The sequence below is a fragment of the Epinephelus lanceolatus genome, chromosome 10, assembly GCF_041903045.1.
Source record: "Epinephelus lanceolatus isolate andai-2023 chromosome 10, ASM4190304v1, whole genome shotgun sequence".
NCBI classification, from domain to species: domain Eukaryota; kingdom Metazoa; phylum Chordata; class Actinopteri; order Perciformes; family Serranidae; genus Epinephelus; species Epinephelus lanceolatus.
The window spans coordinates 9,908,362-9,930,965 of NC_135743.1; the positions used below are offsets into that span (position 1 = coordinate 9,908,362).

Consider the following 22,604-nt stretch of genomic DNA (forward strand, 5'->3'; position numbering starts at 1 on the left):
AGACAAAAGGGTTTTAGAAAAAAAGGTCTCAGACTAAATGGCCTCAGGTCTCACACAAAACAGCCTCTGTAAAAAGGTCTCAGACCAAATGGCCTCAGGTCTCGAATGAAACAGCCTCAGAAAAAAAAGATCTCAGACTAAACGGCCTCAGGTCACAGACGGTAGGGCCTCAGAAAAAAAAAAGGTCTCAGACAGTAGGGCCTCAGAAAAAAAAGGTCTCAGACCAAACAGCCGCAGGTCTCAGACAATACAGCCTCAGTCTCATTATAAATGGCTAATTTATTTATTGATCTATCAGCAGGGAATATATGAAACATCATCAAAGCTGTTAATCCATTAATCCTTCTGCAAATGTGAGCTAGCTAACACCCAATCACTGTGTGGCACTTGTAACTGTGAGGTGAACTAGTTAGCTAACATTTACATACTATTGAAAAATACTGGCCAGTTAGCTGTATCATTATCATCATTATTATCATAATTATTATTATTCTTGTTATTATTATCATTATTATTGTTATTATTATCATTATTATTTCGAGTGTACCAATATACTTGTGAGTCAGAGTGGATTGTTCTGTAACTTTCTGAGCAAGAGACTTTGACATACCGTCCACCTTAGAAAGGTGAGGCTAACGAACATTACCAAGCTGCAACGACTGTTGAGTTAGCAGCTCATGTGCAATGCAAACAAGAGAAGACCCAAAAGTTCTCAGAAAACTGTCTCAGGTGCAACTCAATCTTATACAGTATATGCTGCTGCTCAGTGTGTTTAAGGATGTGGAAAACTACCAAAAACGCTCTAATACAAATTGTGGTGCTTCAAATGGCCAATAAACTAATATCTTTAAAATCTTTACTTTCAGTTACCCCTTGTGGTATCTATGCATACAGTTTTCAGTGTAATCTGCTGAGGGTTTAAGATATCTAGCCTCCGGAAAATAACTCGTGTCTCTTTTGACTGTTTTCACTATTTCATGTTTTTTTATTCAAGTTTCCTTTAAAAAAAATAATTCATAAGCAGATAGAAAAAAAAACTTAAACATGCATCAGCTGGAAAAAAGTGTCTCTGTGATATGAAGCAGTTTTGATTACTTTGAGCAAGTATGTGTAAAAGCACAAATATTACATCGACTCAGAGTCATGCTTCCACGTGTTATGCTGAGTTCATTTTAAGCACCAGGACTGGTCAGGAGGATTTCCTTCAACTGTGGCTGCTGATCTTCAACATCTTTGCCACCCTGTTGGCACAGAAAATAAAATAAACTTTCATAAGACTGAAAATATTAAATACTGCAGCAGAAATGCAGCTACGTTTATCCTTACTGCTACAGCTATTGCGTCCCTGTTATTACTGCTCATACTTTGCTTCACCATTCTGAATATAGCACCCAGCTGTCCTCTAATTCATGCGGACTGTACAGATTTGGGATCGTCTTTTTGGTTCGTACCTCTTCCTTCTTCATCTCAGCGGTCAAAGCCGTGATGGCCAGACCAGCAAAGCTGATGCAGACAAACAGCTGAAGAACAGCGAGGATGATCATAGTGGCGTCCTTGACTGTCACCAGATTCTGAAATAAAAGAGACAGAAGTGATTCAATTTTATTCCAAGACAATTTCACTTTAAAGTGAAACACAGTCTTTACTGGTCAAAAGGGAGGTCTGGTACACAGAGAGACAATCAGTGAAGGCAAACAGATCCAAGAGGGATCTCACTCGGAAGTTGTCGAAATCCGGCGCTTGGGCAGTGACTGCAGCATCAGAAACCAACAAGAAAGCATCCTTTAACATCTGCATACACACGGGTGATACACACCCGGTTGCTGTTATAGTTCAACAGTGCTCAGCAGTGTCAGGGGGAAATGCAGTGGGACAAGGACGAAAGTTAAGGTGGCGAAAGTCCGAGTGGGGTGGGTGGGTCCAACAAACACAGACTTTCACCCAAGAGAATGGTGTTCGTGTCCCGTACGATTCACTTGTTTCTTTTTTCCTAAACGTAACCACGTGTTTGTTGTAGAGGGGGAAAAAATGTCACTTTGCGTTGTCGCATTTACGAAGTGCGTTAATTTTGAAAGAGACTGTATGTAAACCATAAATTTCCTGTAAAAAAAAAATTGTATCTTGAAAGAAGACAATGCATGCAACAGGCAGAACTTGACACGGCGTCCCAGAACGTCAACAACCAACGCACCCAGGGTACCTTGCATGTCAGATGTGAAAGTCCATGACCAAATGTCAATATGTGACGAGGTCGCAGTGAGAATGTGTTGAAAAACTAAGAAAGGGACACAGGGAAACAAAAGGCTGAAACGCTACACACACACAAGGGCCTAAGACGAACTAGCACTGAGAGAAAACAGGACACACACTAAATACTCTGGTGAAGGGAAGGATAACGAGACACAGGTGAGGCTAATCAAGGCGGGACAGACAATCAGACACAGGTGAAGTCATCAGAAGGGAAGGAAAATACACAGGGGCAGGAAGTGAAGTGATCTGAAATGAGTGGAGATGTGAGTTTCAAAGTAAAACCCGGTTTCTGATGCTGTAAGTTACTGCCCAAGCGCAGGATTTCAATGACTTCTGGGTGAGACCAGGCTCGCCTACATAGAGGGAAAGAGGGTGAAATAATGATGTGACGTTCGCGAACGAGCCGAGTCTTTGAACCGGCTCTTTAGCGTGAACGAGCCAGTTCCTAATTCACGTTGTGTTGATGACCCCCCTCGGTTAGAAACAAATGGTAGGAAGCTAACCCACTATCTGCCAGCACTTGCTTGTATTGGCAGGCTTGTTGTTTATAAAGGGCGTTGCTATGGCTACACCAAACTTTATATGTGCAGGGTCTATTCTGGGTCCACCTTACAATATCCAGATCACGTGATGCGATAAATCAACAATGCGATTCGTCGTTGAACCCACTAACACCCGCCCTCCACACACACACACACACACACACACACAGAGCAATAAAAAAAAAAAAAACGAACGAACGAACTGCATCTTTGAACCAGCTCTTCAAAGTGAACAAGAGCCAAAGAACCGGCTCTCACAAGTGAATGAGAAATCCCATTACTAGGGTGAAAGACTCAGCAGAGTAGCCACTGATTTTGATTAATCTGAGCAGCCTGCATGTGAGTGAAATACAATAAAATATCATATATCTGAATATGTTTGTGGCTTTTTCCCTGATGGTCTCAATAAGTTACTAAATTTGTCACTAGTTGCTTTAAGAAATAAAGTCGCTAAGAGGCTCTGAAAAGTCGCTAAATCTAGCAAGACACTCACCAAGAACATATTTATGTCTTCAGTAGCATCCAATGAGCCACAGACAGAGTAGAGAGACGGACTACCACTTTGTTTGTTTTGTTTGTTTCACTGGATTTGTTGACAAAGAGAAAAATATATTGTAAAAAAAAATGAAACCAGCTGTATCCTTTCAAAGTATGCTTACCCGTGCAATGGGCCCGTCATATCTGCAGTAGCGGTAATTACCATCAAAACACATGTTGTAGGAAGAGGCATCTGTCAAATCTGTGGCATAGAGCCCGATGGCAGTAAGAGCGAAGATAGATCCGACGATGTTCATCAACACAGCAAAGCCCACCTGAGAGGAAAGACGGCATTATTCTTTTGACATTGCTCCACCACAGTGTGCGTTTTATTTCACATATGTAACACGTAACATCGCTGGCTTTATCAGTCTGTTAAAGGGATAGTTTGGATTTCTTCAAGTGGGGTTACTTATCCATAGTCAGTGTATTACCCACAGTAGATGGCAGTTGGCACGCTCCTAGTTTGGAGAAGCAGGCAGAAGTACCACCACAGAACCAAAACATTAAAAATGCCTTCCTAAAAAATCAATATCAGTTGAAGTGGCCTTTATATTGAGAATATTTTCACCGCTTTACCCTGCCGTCAGACAGTACTTTCCTTTGGCGCTACATTTTCTCAACTTCTCATAACTTTGGTGTTCCTGTATGCCATGCACTGTATTACGCCGCAGGTCAGCTGTTTGGGTCAGAAAGTGCTGTTGCATGATCAGACTAAAACTTTTCTAAAGATTTCTGAATGAATGGAGCGTGCTTGTGTTTTTCTGGACTGCTCAAGCAAAGAAATGAGAGAACATCAAGAACCATCGCACCCAGGGTACCTTTCAGTTCGGAGTGAGAATGTGTTGATTAGCTTCTGGGGTGGTACTCCTGTCTGCTTCTCCATACTGCGGCACACTGACATCTACCATATGTAAAACACTGACTATGGACAGGGATGGGGAGTATTTCTATTACTTGTATTTAAAATACGTATTTCAATTACATTTGAGTATTTTGTAATTTGTATTTGATAAGGCCGATAAAAAGCAAATGTAATTTGTAACAAAATACTTTTGAGTGGAGTAATTTTGTATTTAAAATACTCAAAATACTTTCTCCACGAATCAAAAAACAAAAATAATAGGCTGCACATGCTTATAATATCGGATGTAACAATATTTTTTACTTTTTTTTTATACAGCTATATATATTTATCTATATGTTTTTTTAAACTTGGGCCATTCAATGTGCCTTTCAATGACCTAGTGGTCTGTTTTACTGGACTGTGCATAACATAGGAAATTGTATGTTGTTGTGGTTGATGCTTGGGATGAGTATGCTAAAGTTGTCTGAATCTAAATCTGAATCAATAAATAATATTTTAGGGTAGCCTACATGTCCCTAGCTTTTTTTTTTCTCTTTTTTCATTTGAAAAAAGTTGAACACAGGGCTCCAAAGGCTCCAAGTTAGACAGCAAACAAGTGAACTCGCTACAGTGGCTACAGTATCTTGCTGCTGTTTAGCTAGACCGTTGGTGGATAGTTCACAACACAGCTAGACTAGACTTGCCAGGCATGCTGCTCACGTGGATGGACCCACACTACCAGTAGACTACCTTGCTGCTCACGTCTTCCAAGTTCAACAGATTGTCTGTCAAGGTGAATATTTTATCTGAGTGTGACAGATGGCTTGATGTATGATTTATGTCTGGGTCTGGCTACATAGCCTACTGTATAACAATAAACATGGTGACGATAAAATCAAGCTAGCAATAGCCCAAACCTGAATACTCTGCTATACCAAATTGTGAGAAAACAAGCGCAAATTTGTAATAGCTGCGACCAAATTTGCTACTATCACGCCATTAATAGATGAATCATGGTTGTTCTTTCTGGCATAGTTACTCATGGTCTCTAATTGCAGCATGTAAATTTTGAGCATTTTTGGTCAAAGACTTTTTGAGTTATTCAGGAAAAGTTTTGTGGACCGACAGACCGACCGAATGACCTATAGAGCTGCGGGTTGCTGCTAAAAAGAAAAAGAAAAAAGTATTTTCTGTATTTGTAAATACAAAATACATGTATTTCATTTTGATACATTTATTTGAGAGATATTTTGTATTTTGTATCAAAATACATTTTGATGTATTTTTGCCCATCTCTGACTATGGATACATACCTCACACAACCACACTTAAAAAAAATTCCCTTTAAAATGATGCCTTTTTCATCATCCAGATGCAGGTGTCTTTAACATAGTAACACATGAGATTATTGATACAAAACATTATCAGAAAATAAAATGTGATAATAAAATGCATTACAGATAAAGCTACCTATAATAGCTCCACCGGCTGCAACATGTAAAATCAGTGATCATAATTCATTAATATTATATATATGATTCTGGAGTCAGCCATTCTGCATCATGACTACCTTTGGTACTTTTGGTAAACATTGGTGCTCATACTTTTGTACTTTTACTTAAAGGAGCAATAAGCGGAAATTCATCATGTCTAGATTGAAGGAATTTAAAAAATGCTATGTGAAGAACTAGAGGTGTAATTTCATCTGGAGTATAGCATGACCTCACACACCCTCTCTCTGTGTTGATCTCCAGCCCCTTGTTTACAAGCCGGTCCGGCTGCGCGTTCACATACGTTCATGTGAATCCCTCTCGGAGCCCTTGGCCCTCCCTCCCTATAAAAGGCTACAGCCAGTGAGCAATGGCAGCGCGTATTTTCAAAATGAAATGGCGGAGAGCAGAATGAAACATTCACCTGAAGACGACCAGGATCTGACATTACCTCTAAAGAAACAACGGTCGTTGGTGAAGAAGTTGTCGGATAAAGAAAGGGACAGAACCCAGATTAACATTGGCCTTGCATTTCCAAGGTGGAGAGCACTGCCAGAGCTAAAGGGGCTACAATCTGACTCGGAGCTAGCTCTTCTTCTCCTGGACAGGTACAACATAAAGTCAAATGTCTGTTTTATTAGTGTTACAGTAACTTTAGGCACATGTCGCTATGTCAATTCAATTAAATTTAATGTTACAATCGTAGCATGGGTTAATGTCCGGAGCTTGAGTTATTAGCGGCTCGGTCCCAGCAATGGGTCAGGTGTTACGGTTGTGTCAGGTGAGTAGCCCGGCAGCCCAGCTAACATTTGCAATTAGCATTGTAAAATGTAGCCAGGCTAAAACATCGCTCTCACTCACGGAGAAGAGTAGGAACGTTAGCGTTAGCGTTAGCTCCCGGTGTTAGCACTAGCTGGGATCTGGCGAGTGCACAACAGCAACCCTAGCGGTGAAACGATTTCGCTTTTTGTCCCTTTAAGTAAAATTTTAAGTGCAGGACTTTCACTTCCTTTCCAGGGTGCTTTATTCAGACATGGGTTTTACTTACCAAACAAAGAGAGGGGTTCCGCCCAGCAACAAGGGTCATGATTCCAGTGATGATGAACTGAAGAGAGGACAGCAGACAGCTCAGAGACATTAACAATACTGTGTTTCAATTGTTTTTTTTTTGTTTTTTTTTTGTTATCGGCTTTTTCCATTGGCTCTATAGTGATGTGTAATAAAAAACAGTGCTCCTATGGCAGCATTAACACAACAATATATTACTTTACCACAGCACCCAGCCAGTACGCAGCACCTAAGTCAGTCAGATCCCGAGGATGCATGAATGTTTGTCCTGGCCCGAGTCCGATGTTGAACAGCCCCACCATGATCTGTATGGTCTGTCAAAGATTCAGAACTGTTAAATCTCATTGTCTTATACTTGAACAACTTAACATCTTAAAACCATCACTTAATACTACACATGAATAAATACTAAATCTCTCTCACCCCGAGAGCTGCAGTCACACTGGTCTGCATCAGCCCCTTTTTCACTGAGCAGCACGACGGACCGAAGCAAAGAGTCTTCAGGATTTGACACAGCAGTGGTAACGTGCTCTTCCTGTCATTCGCCACAGTGATCACAGTCACTCCATTGTCTCTGACGACAGTGACGGGCATCTCTCACACCTGCAACATTACGAGGAGATTTTGAGATGGAAGGTTGGACAGATACAGAACTTTGTGAATCCCACTGTAAACCAGCAGTGTCACAGCAGCCAAGTGAACTAAAACTAAAACTAGGGCAGTACTCTGACTGTAAATATACACAATGCTAGTAATATTCTGTATTCTGTTACCTTGTATTGGTCCAGCACGGCGCAGCAACACACGTACGTTGAACAAAGGGTAAATGTGTTTGGCTATGAACCTGCAACAGTAAACAGTAAGTCACTTTTCAAGTTGAATTTACTGAAGGTTCAGATTTTAAAAAAGATCATTACGATGGAGCACCTAATGATGCATGAGCCACACACACACACAAGTGATGGCGAACTGAGTTTGGGGCTTTCCTGGATGACACAAGTCACATTTCAGCGTTGCTTCAGTTGTTTTTGTAGTGACAAAGAAAAAAAGGAGAGCAGCTGAGATTCATGGGAACACAAGCTGAGTTCCCACAATAGTTAAGGTGTGACTCCCCACTGAACACAACAACTCACTAGACGGGTCAGATAGTCTGTCTAAAGACTTGTCTCAACACAGAGCTCACTGTTATACAGAGAGGAGGGAAAATATTTCAGAATACCTGAAGAGAATATCGAGGTAAAACTAAAAAAAAGTGCGGCGTGAATGCTGGAAGCTGAAAAGCTGATACTATGAATTGCTGTCTTATATTTGTATAAATAAGGTGGAAAAAGTAGTAATGGATTAAATTAGTATAAACATCACTAAACGTTTAATAGTAGGCTATCAATAATGTAAAAAAAAAAAAGTGGAATATTTCATGTTTTTTAAAAAGCTGGTGTCAAACTGAATTGCTGGCTTTAAAGCAGAATCAGAATCTGGTTTCTTGTCAGGTAGGTTTTCACATACAGGAGATTTGCTGTGGTGTATTGATGCAAAACATAAACATAGTACAAGAAAATGAAATAAAAGCAAAACAAATAAAAGTCGCAAAAATCAAAGAACGAAAGAAAATTCTGATTAAAAATATGAAAAAAAGCTATAAAAAATGTGCAATATATCTGAACTGCACCTTTTGTGTAGTCAACCTCTAAAACTACAACCAAATTTGATCATAAAAAAATAAATATTTTTATTTTACTATTGTTTTTCTGTACTGTAAATGAACCCCCTTGACCACAATTAGTCATAGTATTAATTATTGCTCTTTTTTAATAAATGTCCAGAGAAGTTGTTGCGTCATATTTTAAAAAACAGATGAATAAGGAAAAAACGTTTATTGGAGGCATTTAACAAAAACTGTCAAAAGTGTTTGCAGTCTATAGGTTTATGTCAACAAACCGGTTTTGTCATTTTGATGGAGGGAAGTTCAGTTCCCACAGAAAGTGCTGCACCTCTTTGTGTTTGCCATCTCAACCTCATCCTACAGCTCACACCAAAAACAGGATTTAATTTTAGGGTCTTTAATGTCAAGACAGGATAAACGCATAGAAAGCGTTCAAAATTGTAAATAAATTAAATAATCAAGTTGATAATATCTTTCTTTCCATAACTCTCCTCTCTCTTGCACACTATGAGCATGATAAACATTAACCAAACATCCATATCACCAAGTTCAGAGCTCAATAAACAGCTTGTCTCATTAAAATGTTCAAATTATTATGAATTATATATTTTAATGTGCAGTGAACTCACCTGGTTCGTGTCTACAGACTCCTCTAACAGAGACAGTGTGGTGTACTGCAGGTGGGTTCAGGTAGCAGAAACAAAACTCATACTTCCTGTCACTCGTTTGAATTCTCCAAAATAAAAGTGCCATTACTAACGCTACAAAATGAGCAGTGGCAGAAGACATGTATTTACATTTGTTTGAGTAAAAGAAGCAACACCACAATGTGAGTATATATTGTAACAGACCTGCAAACTGTATTTAATTTTACAAGTTTTTCAGTATCAAAACATAAAGGAAAAACAATACTGTATGTGGGCAATTGTGCTCTCAATGGGTATGGACTAGTTTTTATATATTTAGGGAAGAACAATACTTCCCTCAGATATTGTAGTACAAGTACAAGTTGGGAATCCTAAAAAACAACACACTCAAAACTGTACTTATAATTACACACACACACATATATATATATATATATATATATATATATATATAAACACATATATTTGGCATCTGTGTGGGTTTCAATTTCTTTTTATCTGTAAATCTTTTAATCTGAAAAGCACTTTATGCTTAAGCTTGAAAAGTGCTATTTAAAAAAATAGTTTTACCGTAAAACTTCAATTAAAAGCCCGGGCTATTATTTGCTTAAATAACTGAAATCAATGGGCCTATATTTGGGGCAGGCCTTTAATTCCTTTCACACAAAACTGTTGCTCAGCAAAGATGGGAAATACAATCAAATTGTTTATTTAAACCAGTATGAATATTATTTGTTTAAAAATTAGGCTTCAGAAAATGTATCAATGATGAATCGGTCATTTGATCTAGCTCAGACAGACAGAGCATCAGAGAGATATACGGTAACCGAGGATTACAGCCCCGGCACAACACCACTTTATCCTGTTAAAATAATACTCCATTCGAAAAAATCCATTTTGATTCTTTTGATCTGAGGACCCTTACAGAGTAAAAGAATATCAATAACTTGCAGGGTGATCGAGGAATGGACACATAATTTGAGATAGCAAACAACTAGGTTTTATACATCCGAAAACTTCCAGGCGTCTAATTGAGACAGGCGTTTGTTTGTCAAAATGTGTAGCTACGCCGGGCTAGTAAAAGGGACTAAAAAAGGGAATTATTATCCCCCACAAAACACTGAAGCGTCTCTTTGGACAGTTTTCACTATTTCACATGTTTTCATCAAAGCAATTTAGCTTTAAAAGTAATTCACAAGTAGACAGAAACAAAACCTGGACACAGACTGTGTCCCTGTGATATGAGGCAGTTTTGAACAATTTCAGCAAGTGTGTGTAAAAGCACACACAGTCAAGCTTCCATGTGTTCAGCTGAGTTGATTTTAAGCACCAGGACTGGTCAGGAGGACTTCCTTCAACTGTGACTGCTGATCTTTAACATCTTTGCCACCCTGTTGGCACAGAAAATAAATTAATTATTAAACACTGCAAATATTAAATACTGCAAATATTAAATACTGCAGCAGAAATGCAGCTGCTTTTATACTACAGCACTGCTACAGCTGTTTTTATTGCTTGCACTACTAATTCTGAATATACTACTCGGCTGTCCTCTAATTCATGTGGCCTGTATATTTTGTTCATTGTCGTCATGCTTTGTACCTCTTTCTTCTTCCTTTTGACCAAAGCCTTGATGGCCAGAACAACAAAGCTGATGCAGACACACACCTGGAGAGCAGCCAGGACGATCATAGTCAGGTCTGTGATTGACAACAAACCCTGACACAGACAGGAAATAAAAAAGACAGAATTTAATATGATTCAAAGACGATGTAAAGTTCACTTTAAGATGTGAGTATTAAAGATCTAGTAAGCAGGATTTAGTGGCATCTTTTGGTGAGGCTGAACAACTGAAACTTCTTCCATGTGCAAAGCCTGTGGAAGCAGTGTCTGGTTTGTCTGCTCTGGGCTACTGTACAACAACATGGCAGGCTCCATGAAAGAGGACCACCTCTGAACTTAGTTATAAACAGCTCATTCTGAGGTAACAAAAACACAGTGGGTGTCATTAGTGAAATGTTAGTACACCTATGAGTAGATTTGCACATTAAAAACCTTGGTACTAAACCTACACCAGATTCATGAACGCTGTGGGTAACTCAGATTTATCAAAGGCACGTGTGTACGTTCATGAATGCAAATCAGTCTTAAAGCGACAGCGTGCTCCCGCTAGTCAGCAGTTAGCATACATCCCCGCCCATGAATAACCAGTGGCCGCCACATATGAAGGTGATAATTACTATGGATAGGTACATCCTGTCGAGCTGTGAACATGAAGCAAATAAAGAAAGATGCTGAGATTGAAGTTATTTTACATTTTATTTTCTTCTGTTAAGACCTTTTTTCATCTGAAATTGTTGACTAAAGTCTAAAAATAAAAATGACCTCACGCTGTGTCAATCATGTTTGCACACTGAGTCCAAAACCTTCCGTGCGTCATTAGATTTTTCGGAACAGGTTGGATTTTCTGTGTTTTTCGCATCCGTCTCACCCCTTAGAGACTTTTGACTAACAATCAGTGAAGAAAATGTGGTGGCAGGACACAGCTGCGACAAGACAGAGGAACAGGGTGCACAGAATCATTTCGTAACTCAGACAGCTACTTTCAACAGGTCAGATAGTGATATTCAGGTGGATGATGATGAAGAGGAGGTGGATGTGGACTGCACACAGAAGGTGAAGGACAGCTCTGCGCCTTCATGCAGCTGTGGTGCCAAATGAAAGACAGGGAGGGAGTGGTGACTGCCAGATAGGTAACTCCAGAGGAGAAGGCAAAGGAGGAAATGTGTCTTTTCATTTTGTCTCATGTTGAGAATTCTCGCAACGAATAGAACAATAGAAAGCATCAGAATCAGTGCGCAAGGTGTCTGTGCGTCACGATTGGTTTCGGGTGACGGATTAAAAAAATGCATCAGAAAAAAATGGACTCAGTGTGCAAAGGCCTTTAGCAGGGGTGTGACAGGGACAGGTAAATCAAAGGCCTGAAAGGAGGTTACAGGTGCTGTTAACTCCGGTTCCTCTGTTATAAGAACCATCCAAGAAGTTAAATGAAAATTGTTCGATATGAAACTTGCAAAAAAATGCAAAAAAACTGCACAAGTACACACAAAACAACACAACAGCTACAGGAGGCTCTTCCCACTCACAGTCTCTGCTGCAGACGAGCGCATTGCTTGCATCATACGTCATTCGTCACATCATACGCATAATATGTAGTTTTTTATGACACTTACTGATAATAAGAAAATTACAGCATAAAATCAGCTTCATTTTTTACAAGCATGCTCACCTGGAAACCAAACGCCACATATCTGCAGCTGGAAACAAAGTTTGGATCATTGTTCCGGTACCCGTCACATATCGTTGAGGTAGTGGCAGCTGCCATGTTTCTGGCGTACAGGAAAGCGCCAGCAATGGCTGATATAGAGCTGGCTATGTTCACATCCACAGCAAAGACCACCTGAGAGAAAAGACTTCATTATTCTTCTGACTTCATAGAGCATGTTATTACACAATTTATTTTATTTATAATCTTGTGTTCTTTTCAGATAGGGGATACGTAACACCGCTGGCTTTATCTATAAGGGTTCTTCTGTGTTGATATTTCTTACAGTGTCATTCAGGTGTGAGATGACATTTAGGGAAAAAGCCACAATGCTCACATGATATTTGGCACCTTGTGCACGAGAGGGAGAGTGGGGTGTTAAAACTGTTATGATTGAAAGGAAGCAGAGTGTTCTTTGTTCTTTCAGCTGCATCTCTAATGGATCTAACGTTGAGGCGTGAGTGATGCTTGGCCCCTTTTCTCACAGTGAATCCACAAATTCATTCACAACAGTTTCATCATTTAAAGGGTCTGTATGTGACATCCAGAACATAAACACAGCAGCAAGCCCCTTTTTGTGATGTAGTCCGAGCCAGAGACCGCTCATAGACTGAGACAGCCCACCTTAGATTCATTTCCTGTTTCTGAGTCATGGGTTTTGTCACTGCCCCGCACCAACAGGAGACTAGCAGCAGTCCTGAGTTTATTCATTCCGATGGGAAAAGTGAACATGAGAACAGATTATGACTGATTCTTTCGCCCTACAGTTATCAAAGTAAATATGGGACCCATTTCTCACAAGCCACATGACTTAAGAACATTCTGACAATAAAATGGCATTTACTTAAGAAAGACGAATCAGGAGCAAATTGTGCCAGACATGTTTTTGTCTCAGCAGCCCACTCTCACATCTGACAATAATCTCTTCTCTCTGTGGTGCTGAACCGCCGGCCTGCTTTCAATTTCAAGTCTCAACTCTCTGTATTTTATCTTATAAAGCTGTATCTTAAAGTAACCAGGGTGTTTATTCAGACATGAGACCAGCATGTTATATTCCCATCACCCACAACATAAAAAGGTGCACGTCTGAAAAGGCTTTAAGTCTTTACTCACCATGAAGAGAGAGGGGAACCCACCAGCAAGAAGGGTCATGATTCCAGCTGCGATGAACTGAATAGAGACAGCACAGTGACATCAATTAAAATGAGTAATACTGTATATCGTATTATATATGTTGTTGTTTTTAAATTATGCACAAGAAAGAAAAAGAAAACAAAAACCAGTAATATGTCCATGAATTATTTCTAAGCCGTGTTCGTCTTTAAAATCAGTAGACTTCATTTTCCTTTTAGGAAATCCTCCGGCCATAACAAACTTTTTATATTTGGGGAAGTTCTGGTTATTGTGTCTGTTCTTCTGCCACCATGCTCTATGATCAGGTTAAACAAATGAAATATGTATCTCATGGTCATATCAACACAGCAATGCTACTTTACCACAGCACCCAGCCAGTAAGCATCACTGGGCCCAGTCACATCCCGAGGATAAACGTATGTACGTCCTGGCCCGAGTGCGATGTTGAACAGGCCCGCCATGATCTGTATGGTCTGTAAAGGATTCAGAACTATTAAATCTTATTGTCTCATACTTCACAATGTAAGACTATCACTTCATACTGCTCATAAATAAACACATTTCAGTTCCTCTCACCCCGAGAGCTGCAGTCACACTGGTCTTCATCAGCCCCTTGTGCACTGAGCAGCATATCGGACTGTAGCAGAGAGTCTTGAGGATTTGACACAGCGGTGGTGACATGCTCTTCTCGTCAGTCGCCAAGGTGACCACAGTCACCCCCTTGTCTTTAACAACAGTGACGGACATCTCTCAAACCCTGAAACATGACATGGAGATTTTGAGATGGAAGGTTGGATAGATACAGCCAAGTGACACATAAATGAAGACATGAAAACAGAAACAGTCTAAACTAGAAATCAAACTAAAACTAAAAGGGCAGTGCTCTAAATATACACAATGATAGTGGCCGTCTGCTCATATGGAAAGTCTAGCATGTACTGTATGTCAGTGGTTCTCAACTGGTCCAGCCACTGGGTCCAGACTTCTCCTTAGTCATTAGTTCAAGGTCCACACAGTTTAATATATTCAGTGTCCATCTTGTATTCGGCCATGTTGTTGAGCTAGTTTGCTGTGTCTGTCACGTAGCTGTTGGTGAGTCACCCCCTCTACAGCAGGGAATGCATTTCAAAATAAAAGCTCTGTGCTGGAAATTCACTGTACTTCAAAATAAAGTGTGTTTTTTACAAACGTGACATGTTTGTGAGTCACTTGCAGTCCATTCTGAATGGGCCCATGACCCACTTTTGGACCGCAACCCACCAGTTGGTAACCACTGCTGTATGTTACCTTGTATTGGTACAACGACTTACAATTGGTAAGTCACTGGTATCTGTGGAAGAAATATTTTGTTAAAGAAAAAATCTCTTTTCACATTTAAGAAAAAACATATTTACTTAAAGGGATAGTTATTTATACAGTCAGTTATTTATACAGGTTTACATTCATCATTAAATTGTGTCATTTGGGCGGAGGGAAGTTTAGTTTCCCTGAAAATGCTGCTGCACTTCCTTGTGTCAACATCTCATCCTGAGGCTTACACACACCCCCAAACACCCACACACACAGGTAACAAAGGCTTAGATACAAATGAGGAATCATAGTCTTTAATGTTAACCAACAACACAAACACACAAAAATAAAAAAAAATTATATAAATACCTAAAATGAAATAAATCAAGTTGATAACTTTCCATAACTCTCCTCTCTCTGACTGTAAAAACATGATTTCCATTAACAAAACGTCCACATCACCCAGTTCAGAGCTCAATAAACAACTTGTTTCACTCTAAAGTTCAAATCATTATAAATCATGTGTATCTTTTAATGTGCGGTGAACTCACCTGGCTCATGTCTACGGACTCCTTTAACACTGACAGTCTGGTACGCTGAAGGTGAGTTCAGGTGGAGGTGACACTGATACTTCCTGTGACTCGTTTGATTTCTTCAAAATAAAAGCATCATTACTTAAGTAATTCCTTAAAAAATCTTTTAAAAACAGTGGCAGAAGAAGTGGTTACATCCTTTGCTTGAATAAAAGTAGTAACACCATCATATATTAATCTCCAACACAACTGAAGTGAACAAAAAAAGTCAACAACAGTCTCTTTGGATAGATAGGACAGATGTTTTTATTTGAGCAAGTTTACTTTAAAAAAATAGAAAAAATTTGAACACATACATAAACTGGAAAAAAGTGTCCTTGTGATATAAAGCAGTGTTGATTATTTTCAGCAAGTGTGTATAAAAGCACAAGTATTACAACAACTCATAGTCAAGCTTCCATGTGTTGAGTTGAATAGATTTTAAGCACCAGGACTGGGCAGGAGGACTTCTTTCATCTGTGGCTGCTGATCCTCTACATCACCCTGTTTGTACAGAAAAACAAAGTGAACTTTCATCAAGCCAAAACAGGATAAAGTCGAGAATTATACACTGCGAGTAAATAATAATTACATGCTGCTACATCTGGTTTTATCCCTACAACAATTATTGCTGCTATTCTTACTGCAGCTGTTCTCACTGTCACAGCTCTGGCTCCAGGTTGTCTTTGTGTCTCCCTCCTTTGCCCCTTTTACACAGCTTCCTCAAGGCCGTAATTTCACACTGTTATGTCACCTCACTGACAGAGTTGTCTTGCCTTTAAAGCCTCCTACAGACTGTGAGATTTAATACATACAAAGGGATACAAAGTCCCTTCTCTATGCCACCTTTGTATTTTTACACAGAACCAAACAGCGGCAGTGTTATCCCACTCCAGTGTGTGATTTTAGACAGCATATTGGCATCGTGGAAGTAAAATAGGCTTGATGGGTGCGACGTATAACACAACAGTGTCTGCCTCTAGTGTGACATATAACATGTGTCATCCCTGTTATATGGTGGCTGATCTTATCCTCTGCTCGGAGGGTAAGGAGCTCCCAGACTTCATTGTTCTCCCTATTTGCTGACAATTTCAACTGCTGTTCTTCTTGAGTTAGGCGCTAACTGCTGCTAGCTGCTTTTGAAATTTCCCATGGTGGGATGCACGCATAACATGACATCAAACATCACACCTGTGCTGCCCATGGTCCAATCCTGCTGGCTGTCCCTCTTACAGAGACCTTGTTTCGGTGCTGTTACCAACTCCTTTGCTAGCGTAAAGGTGAGGCAACTTTGTCCCTCTAATTCCGCGATTGTACCTTTCATACAGAATAGCGAGACGGTATAACAGCATGATATTTCTACCTTGAACAGGCAGTGCAAAAGGGGCTTATTACTGCTGGTGCTACTGATACTTCGCTTTATTTATTATGTATTTATTTAACCTTTATTTAACCAGAAAAAAACTCTTGAGATTAAAATCGAGAGTGTCCAGTAGTGTCCTGGCAGAGACAGGCGGCAACATAAGTAACAGACAGACAACTGAGAGATATAAAACTACAAAGAAAAGCCAAGAAAGTACGTTAATATATGCTATTAGTAACCTCCAAAAATGCACCCTGACACTGGCATATAGACGATTGTGCACAAAAATCCTGCAGCACTGCTCTGAAACGACCGGGAGGAACCAAAGAGTGCAGCTTTTAGTCCTTCTGCAGAAGATTCCACATATAGGAGCTGCATACATAAATGCTTGTTTGCCAAACTCCGTAGGTACCCTCGGAAAAGACAATAAAAATGTTTTGTGAAAAGAGAGCAGTGCCATTTTCATTTTCTGCTTAATGTACACACATAAATATGCTGGAGGTCGGCCAAGAATAGCTCTGTAAACAAGAGAATGCCACCTAACCCAAGCATACAGGACACAGTGATGAGTGAGGGGCTTACAGTTAGTGATAAAGTCCATGAGTCCAGAGCATGCAAACACTGGGAGGGTATATTCATATATAATACACCCCATAACATTTACTTCACCTCTCTGAACATACCACCCAGCTGTTCTCCAACTAATAATGACTGTGTACATTGTCTTCACACCTCTTCCTCCTCCCTGTTGACCAAAGCCTTGATGCCCAGAGCAGCGACGGTGATGCTCACACACAGCAGGAGGACAGCCATGACGATCATAGTGATGTCCCTGGCTCCCAACAGATACTGGTAGGTGAGAAATAAAAGGAATAAAGGAATTCAATTTGATCCAAAGAGGAGTTCAACTAAACTTCACTCATCTTTTGTCATTTTCAACAAGTCTTATTTGAAGATTTAAATAATTTGTGTATCTACAGCCTGATATATCTTATTCCTGTTGTTTAAGGAAACCGCTGAACCTTTTTTGTAAAGGAAATGTATTTGTGGGCAGTTTTTAAAGATCGAAAGTACTGAGAGACGCACTAGCCCGTTCTTGATTTTATTTTTTGATGGGGTTAACTGGCAATAAGAAAAGTATAACATAACACCAGCTTTATCCTTTCAAAGTAAGCTTACCTGGGCAATGAGCGCCACATCTCTGCAGTTGTCATCATAACTACGAGCACTGTGCCAGTGCCCGTCACACATGCTGTAGACAGAGGTATCTGCTATGTCTCTGGCATACAGCACAATGGCAATGATGGCGAAGACAGATCCGACAATGTTCAGCAACACAGCAAAGCCCACCTGAGAGGACAGACACCATATGACAGTGCTTCACCACAGTGTATGTTTTTACATGTTTAATTTTAATTTTAGTTCTTTTCAGACATAGGTCTCTTTTATTTTAATGTTCCTATTGGTTTCATTCAGACATGAGAGGCCTTTACACAAAGAGCCACAATGCTCACATGATATTTGGCACATAGTGCACAAGAAGGAGCAGAGAGAGTGAGAGGGGACAACAATTAGTTTGGTCAAAACGAGCGACATTCGGTGAGTGGAACGGCTGTAGGGGTACGTTCACATGCATGTTAATATTCCCCTATTTTTCTGAATATGACAATATTCTTAATTTAATGCGTGTCATGTAAACAGCCGCATGAAGCATTTTCCGATTAAGATGTGGTATACGCCGCTGTTATTTGGGTTTTAATAGCATTATTCAGGTGTGTGTAGGGTGCATGTGGAATATGCATCTCAATTGGGGTTTTTACAACACATTCTCATTACGACCTCGTCACATATTGTCGTTTGGTCATGGACTTTCCACGTCCACATACGATGTGATAGGTACCCTGGGTGTGTTGGTTGCTGACGTTCTGGGACACCGTGTCAAGTTCTGCCTGTTACATGTCTTCTTTCAAAATACACTTCTGTTTTCACAGGAAATTTAACATTTACAGTCTCTCTCAAAGAAACGCTTTATGTCAGTACAACACTGTGAATTTACGTTTTTTACCTTCAACCACAAACACATGTGGTTCGGTTTAGGAAAAAAGAACAGGGTTTGGCTTTAGAATCTTACAGGACACAAACACCGTTCTCTCGGGCAACAGTCGGTGTATGTTGGACCCATCCACCCCCACTTCCACCCGCCCCAGAAGGACTTTTGCCACCTTAACTTTCGCCCTTGTCCCGCCACATATCCCCCTGACGCAGCCGGGCACTGTTAAACTATAACAGCAACCGGCCGTGTATCATGTCGACGTTAAAGGGCGCCTTTTTTCATTGCTTTCTGATGTGTAAGTTGCCGCCCAAGCACCGGATTTCGACAACTTCTCTTCTCTGTACATTTTCATGGATACAAAGAAAAACACCTACTTTAAACATTATGATAGACGGATATAAGCAGGTTTTTGGTAAGAGTGGGAATCACCACTGGATTCGCGATACGATATTATCATGATACTTAAGTCACGATAAAATATATTGCAATTTATCAGTTTTTTTTCAGCTGAATAATAACTTTGAATGAATGAATAACTTTGTCAACATCTTTTTAATCTAATCTGATGAAGTTTCCAGTCTGTTAATCTTATCTCTCACTGAAAGAGCAATTGATCATATTAATCTATTAGGCTATCTTAAGTTTAATTTGTATTTGTAATATTAATAATTTATATGATTAAAACTATCATATAAATAAGTGCTTATTCAGAGATGGTTTTTACTCACCAAGAAAAGAGAGGAGAACTGCCCAGCGACAATGGTCATGATTCCAACTATGATGAACTGCAGAGAGTACAGCAGACAGCTCAGAGAGGTTAATGATACTGTGTCACTTGTTTTTTTATTAGGAAAGAAAAAGAAAACCAGTAATATTTCCATAAATTAATTCTCATATGGAAATGTTATTCTCTAGAATTAGTAGATGTTGTTATCCTTATATTAAAGGAATCCTTCAGCTGTAAAATCATTTGAAAAAGTTCTGGTAACTTTGCCTGTTTGCAAAAACATTACACAACACTGGGAAAATTCCTGCTTTTTCCTGCTCTGTAGTGATATCAAATGAGATAATTAAATATGCTCTCATGGTAAAATCAGCACAACAGTATCACTTTACCACACCACCCAGCCAGTACGCAGCAGCCAAGCTGGTCAAATCCTCAAAATGCAAGACTGTTTGTCCTGGCCCGAGTCCGATGTTGAACAGCCCCACCATGATCTGTATGGTCTGTCAAAGATTCAGAACTGTTAAATCTCATTGTCTCACACTTGAGCAACTTAACATCTTACATGAATAAATACATTGTAATCTCTCACTCCGAGAGCTGCTGCCACACTGGTCTGCATCAGCCCCTTGTGCACTGAGCAGCATATCGGACTGTAGCAGAGAGTCTTGAGGATCTGACACAGCGGCGGTAAAATGATCTTCTCGTCAGCCGCCACGGTGACCATAGTTACCCTCTTATCTTTGACAACGGTGACGGACATCTCTCACACCTGCAACATGACATGGAGATTTTGGGATGGAAAGTTGGATAGACACAAAGGTGACGCTACTAAGAGGCCATAGAGTGATCCAGGAATGAGTCACCGTTCCCTCGTCTTGAAGAAAAATGTTTTTTTTGTTCGATGCCTGAAATGAGGTCTGCTTATAACACAGATGATCTTGCTTAACAAAAGGTGTAGTATCATAAATGTTTGTTTGCCACAGAGCTTATTTTCTGCGGTAATCCAAAATCCAATGGAAAAATCCCACAGGCTTTTTGACGAGGGATCCAGGACGATGCTAACCTCCTTGCTACCAGTGTCTCTCGCCAAGGTGTCATGCAATCCACCATCCCCATCTCTTCCAGATGACAAAGACAGCTCATAAACTACGTCACTTTAGAAACGCTGATATGATATGTATGAATCGTGCAAATGTTACAAAGTCGTGGTTTGCAGAAATGTACAATGCCATTGTAAACTGCAGTGTTCCAGCAGCTAAGAGACACATAAATAAATAAAAACATAAATAACAAAAATATTAACTAGAAATTAAAAGTGCCCGTAAATGTGACGTACATGATTAGTGCACATCTCTTATACTGTATACATACTTTTCCATGACTTCTTAAGGACCCATCTTTTTTTTTTTTCCTGCCCCACTTGTCCACTGTTGTTCAAACATATTGAAACACTGTTCAAACATAATTGCAGCTACCTGGCATACCTGAACTAAACTAAAACTATTTGACATCACATTTTCTTCTACATTTCCATTAATGTCAACAAAGTGTGGGGTCAGACGGGTGGCACGACTCAGGAATGTGATGGCGGTGGTGCCTCTACCATTTCTTGTTGGAAAGAAAAAAAATCAAACGATTACAAAGACAAAGAGACGACAAAACAGAAAGGAAAATAGGCACAAAACAACTGAAAGGAGACTCCTAATTACTGTAAATGACAACAAGTGAAACCTGAGGAGTCATAAAAAAGCATTCACAGCCACTTCAACCAGCACTGAGGTATCGAACACCTGTGACAAGGTGCACAGTCAGTATGGCATCTGTCATTGGGTTAAAAATTAATTAGACAGCTTTACATTTACAAACAGGATTTGTTTTTTGGATGGAGGGAAGTTCAGTTTCTCAGAAAGTGCACTTGTGTTTTCCATCTTAACTTCAACCTAAAGCCATAGACAAAAATAGGATGCAGTAAAAGCTTTCACAAAATATAACAACACACACACATGCACAGAAAATATGCGTACAAAATGTCTAGAAATATATGAAAAAAAACCCAAACATATTAACCATTAACCAAACGTCCATTTCACCCAGTTCAAAACTCAATAAACAGCTTGTCTCAATATAAAGTTCAAATCTTTTATGGGCAGTGAACTCACCTGTTTTGTGTCTGCAGACCCCTGTAACAGCAACAGTCTGGTTCACTGAAGGTGAGTTCAGGTGGAGGTAACACTGATACTTCCTGTGGCTCGTTTGATTTCTTCAAAATAAAAGCGCCATTAACAAAATCTTTTCTTTTAAAAAATTATTTAGTAAAAAATTAAACAAAAATAAAATTAAATAATTAGTAGTGGCAGAAGAAGTAATTAGATCCTTAACTTGAGTAAAACTAGACACACCATGTCAGTGAAGATTCTCAATCATCCAGGTCACGGTAATCTAAGTGCTATATCATAGGCAAGTGGACTTGCTTGAATTTCTTGAAGACGTTTCACCTCTCTGACCCACCCGGCCATCTTGTGTGTCAAGCAAGTCCAGTAGCCTATAATGCAGCACTTATGACAGACACACCACTACATGTTCAGTGACAGATCTGTGCACGCAGTGGGGGATTTTGAGATATCTGGCTTCTCCAATGCAACCAAAAGGGATTTTTTTTTTTTTTTTTTTTTCAGTTTTTTTGAAGTGTGGTTGCATGAGCTACTTATCTATAGTGACTGTCAGTTGGCCTGCCTCCAGTTTGGAGAAGTAGGCTGGAGTCCGCCATGAAAGCTAAGCAATGTACTGCTGTGGAGGGGCAGGGCCGTCGCAACCCGACAGGCAAACTAGGCAATTGCCTAGGGCCCCAAGCTGGAAGGGGGCCCCCAGAGACGGCTGACATGGGTCCATATCAATGACAATATGATGGAACCCCTATAGACACTGCAACAACGACAACATGTTGGAATCCCCTCTAATGGGGCCCCCTACTAGCTGCTGCTTGCAAGTGGCAGTGGAAGTAGGGTGGCCAGACATCCCGCATGGTGCGGGACTGCACAGCATTTCTGTCTCTTTTCACGCATCACGCAAATTGAGACCATGACTTGAGTAAAATTA

The 22,604-nt window shown here is 39.9% G+C and overlaps 3 protein-coding genes across 7 annotated transcripts; all 3 read right to left on the reverse strand.

Moving 5' to 3' along the window:
* Positions 1-300: 300 nt before the first annotated feature.
* Positions 301-9,144, reverse strand: LOC117265487 (membrane-spanning 4-domains subfamily A member 12-like). Of its 2 annotated transcripts, none has more exons than XM_033640001.2 (8): positions 9,027-9,144; positions 7,508-7,578; positions 7,158-7,337; positions 6,938-7,048; positions 6,715-6,771; positions 3,452-3,604; positions 1,452-1,571; positions 301-1,241 (listed from the first exon to the last, which is right to left on the reverse strand). In XM_033640001.2, exons 3-8 carry the CDS (start codon positions 7,326-7,328, stop codon positions 1,173-1,175), a joined length of 681 nt encoding a protein of 226 aa, XP_033495892.1. In that variant the 5' UTR covers positions 7,329-7,337; positions 7,508-7,578; positions 9,027-9,144; the 3' UTR covers positions 301-1,172. The 2 variants fall into 2 exon arrangements, with proteins under 2 accessions (XP_033495892.1, XP_033495891.1); XM_033640000.2 differs by lacking the exon at positions 9,027-9,144 and adding an exon at positions 7,662-7,744.
* Positions 9,145-9,737: 593 nt separating this feature from the next.
* LOC144464472 (uncharacterized) lies at positions 9,738-15,406 on the reverse strand. Of its 4 annotated transcripts, XM_078171438.1 has the most exons (8): positions 15,345-15,385; positions 14,791-14,833; positions 14,080-14,260; positions 13,866-13,976; positions 13,483-13,539; positions 12,334-12,504; positions 10,647-10,763; positions 9,738-10,435 (listed from the first exon to the last, which is right to left on the reverse strand). In XM_078171438.1, exons 3-8 carry the CDS (start codon positions 14,248-14,250, stop codon positions 10,367-10,369), a joined length of 696 nt encoding a protein of 231 aa, XP_078027564.1. In that variant the 5' UTR covers positions 14,251-14,260; positions 14,791-14,833; positions 15,345-15,385; the 3' UTR covers positions 9,738-10,366. The 4 variants fall into 4 exon arrangements, with proteins under 4 accessions (XP_078027564.1, XP_078027565.1, XP_078027566.1 ...); XM_078171439.1 differs by lacking the exon at positions 14,791-14,833 and having other exon boundaries at positions 15,345-15,406; XM_078171440.1 differs by lacking the exon at positions 15,345-15,385 and having other exon boundaries at positions 14,814-14,833.
* Positions 15,407-15,621: 215 nt separating this feature from the next.
* LOC117266483 (uncharacterized) lies at positions 15,622-21,701 on the reverse strand. Its single transcript, XM_033641712.2, has 7 exons — positions 21,668-21,701; positions 20,098-20,277; positions 19,898-20,008; positions 19,510-19,566; positions 17,908-18,078; positions 17,461-17,577; positions 15,622-15,869 (listed from the first exon to the last, which is right to left on the reverse strand). The coding sequence occupies exons 2-7, from the start codon at positions 20,266-20,268 to the stop codon at positions 15,807-15,809; spliced, it is 690 nt and encodes a 229-aa protein (XP_033497603.2). The 5' UTR covers positions 20,269-20,277; positions 21,668-21,701; the 3' UTR covers positions 15,622-15,806.
* Positions 21,702-22,604: the final 903 nt, after the last annotated feature.

Coding starts and splice junctions, on each gene's coding strand:
- LOC117265487 (XM_033640001.2), bottom strand. CDS start 7,328: ATGCCCGTCACTGTCGTCAGAGACAATGGAGTGACTGTGATCACTGTG. Junction 6,772..6,937: donor CGTACTGGCTGGGTGCTGTG/GTAAAGTAATAT, acceptor TCCTCTCTTCAG/TTCATCATCACTGGAATCAT. Junction 1,242..1,451: donor CTGAGATGAAGAAGGAAGAG/GTACGAACCAAA, acceptor CTGTGCCAACAG/GGTGGCAAAGATGTTGAAGA.
- LOC117266483 (XM_033641712.2), bottom strand. CDS start 20,268: ATGTCCGTCACCGTTGTCAAAGATAAGAGGGTAACTATGGTCACCGTG. Junction 19,567..19,897: donor CGTACTGGCTGGGTGGTGTG/GTAAAGTGATAC, acceptor TACTCTCTGCAG/TTCATCATAGTTGGAATCAT. Junction 15,870..17,460: donor TCAACAGGGAGGAGGAAGAG/GTGTGAAGACAA, acceptor CTGTACAAACAG/GGTGATGTAGAGGATCAGCA.
- LOC144464472 (XM_078171439.1), bottom strand. CDS start 14,250: ATGTCCGTCACTGTTGTTAAAGACAAGGGGGTGACTGTGGTCACCTTG. Junction 12,505..13,482: donor GGTTCCCCTCTCTCTTCATG/GTGAGTAAAGAC, acceptor CTTTTCTCTCAG/GTGGTCTTTGCTGTGGATGT. Junction 10,436..10,646: donor TCAAAAGGAAGAAGAAAGAG/GTACAAAGCATG, acceptor CTGTGCCAACAG/GGTGGCAAAGATGTTAAAGA.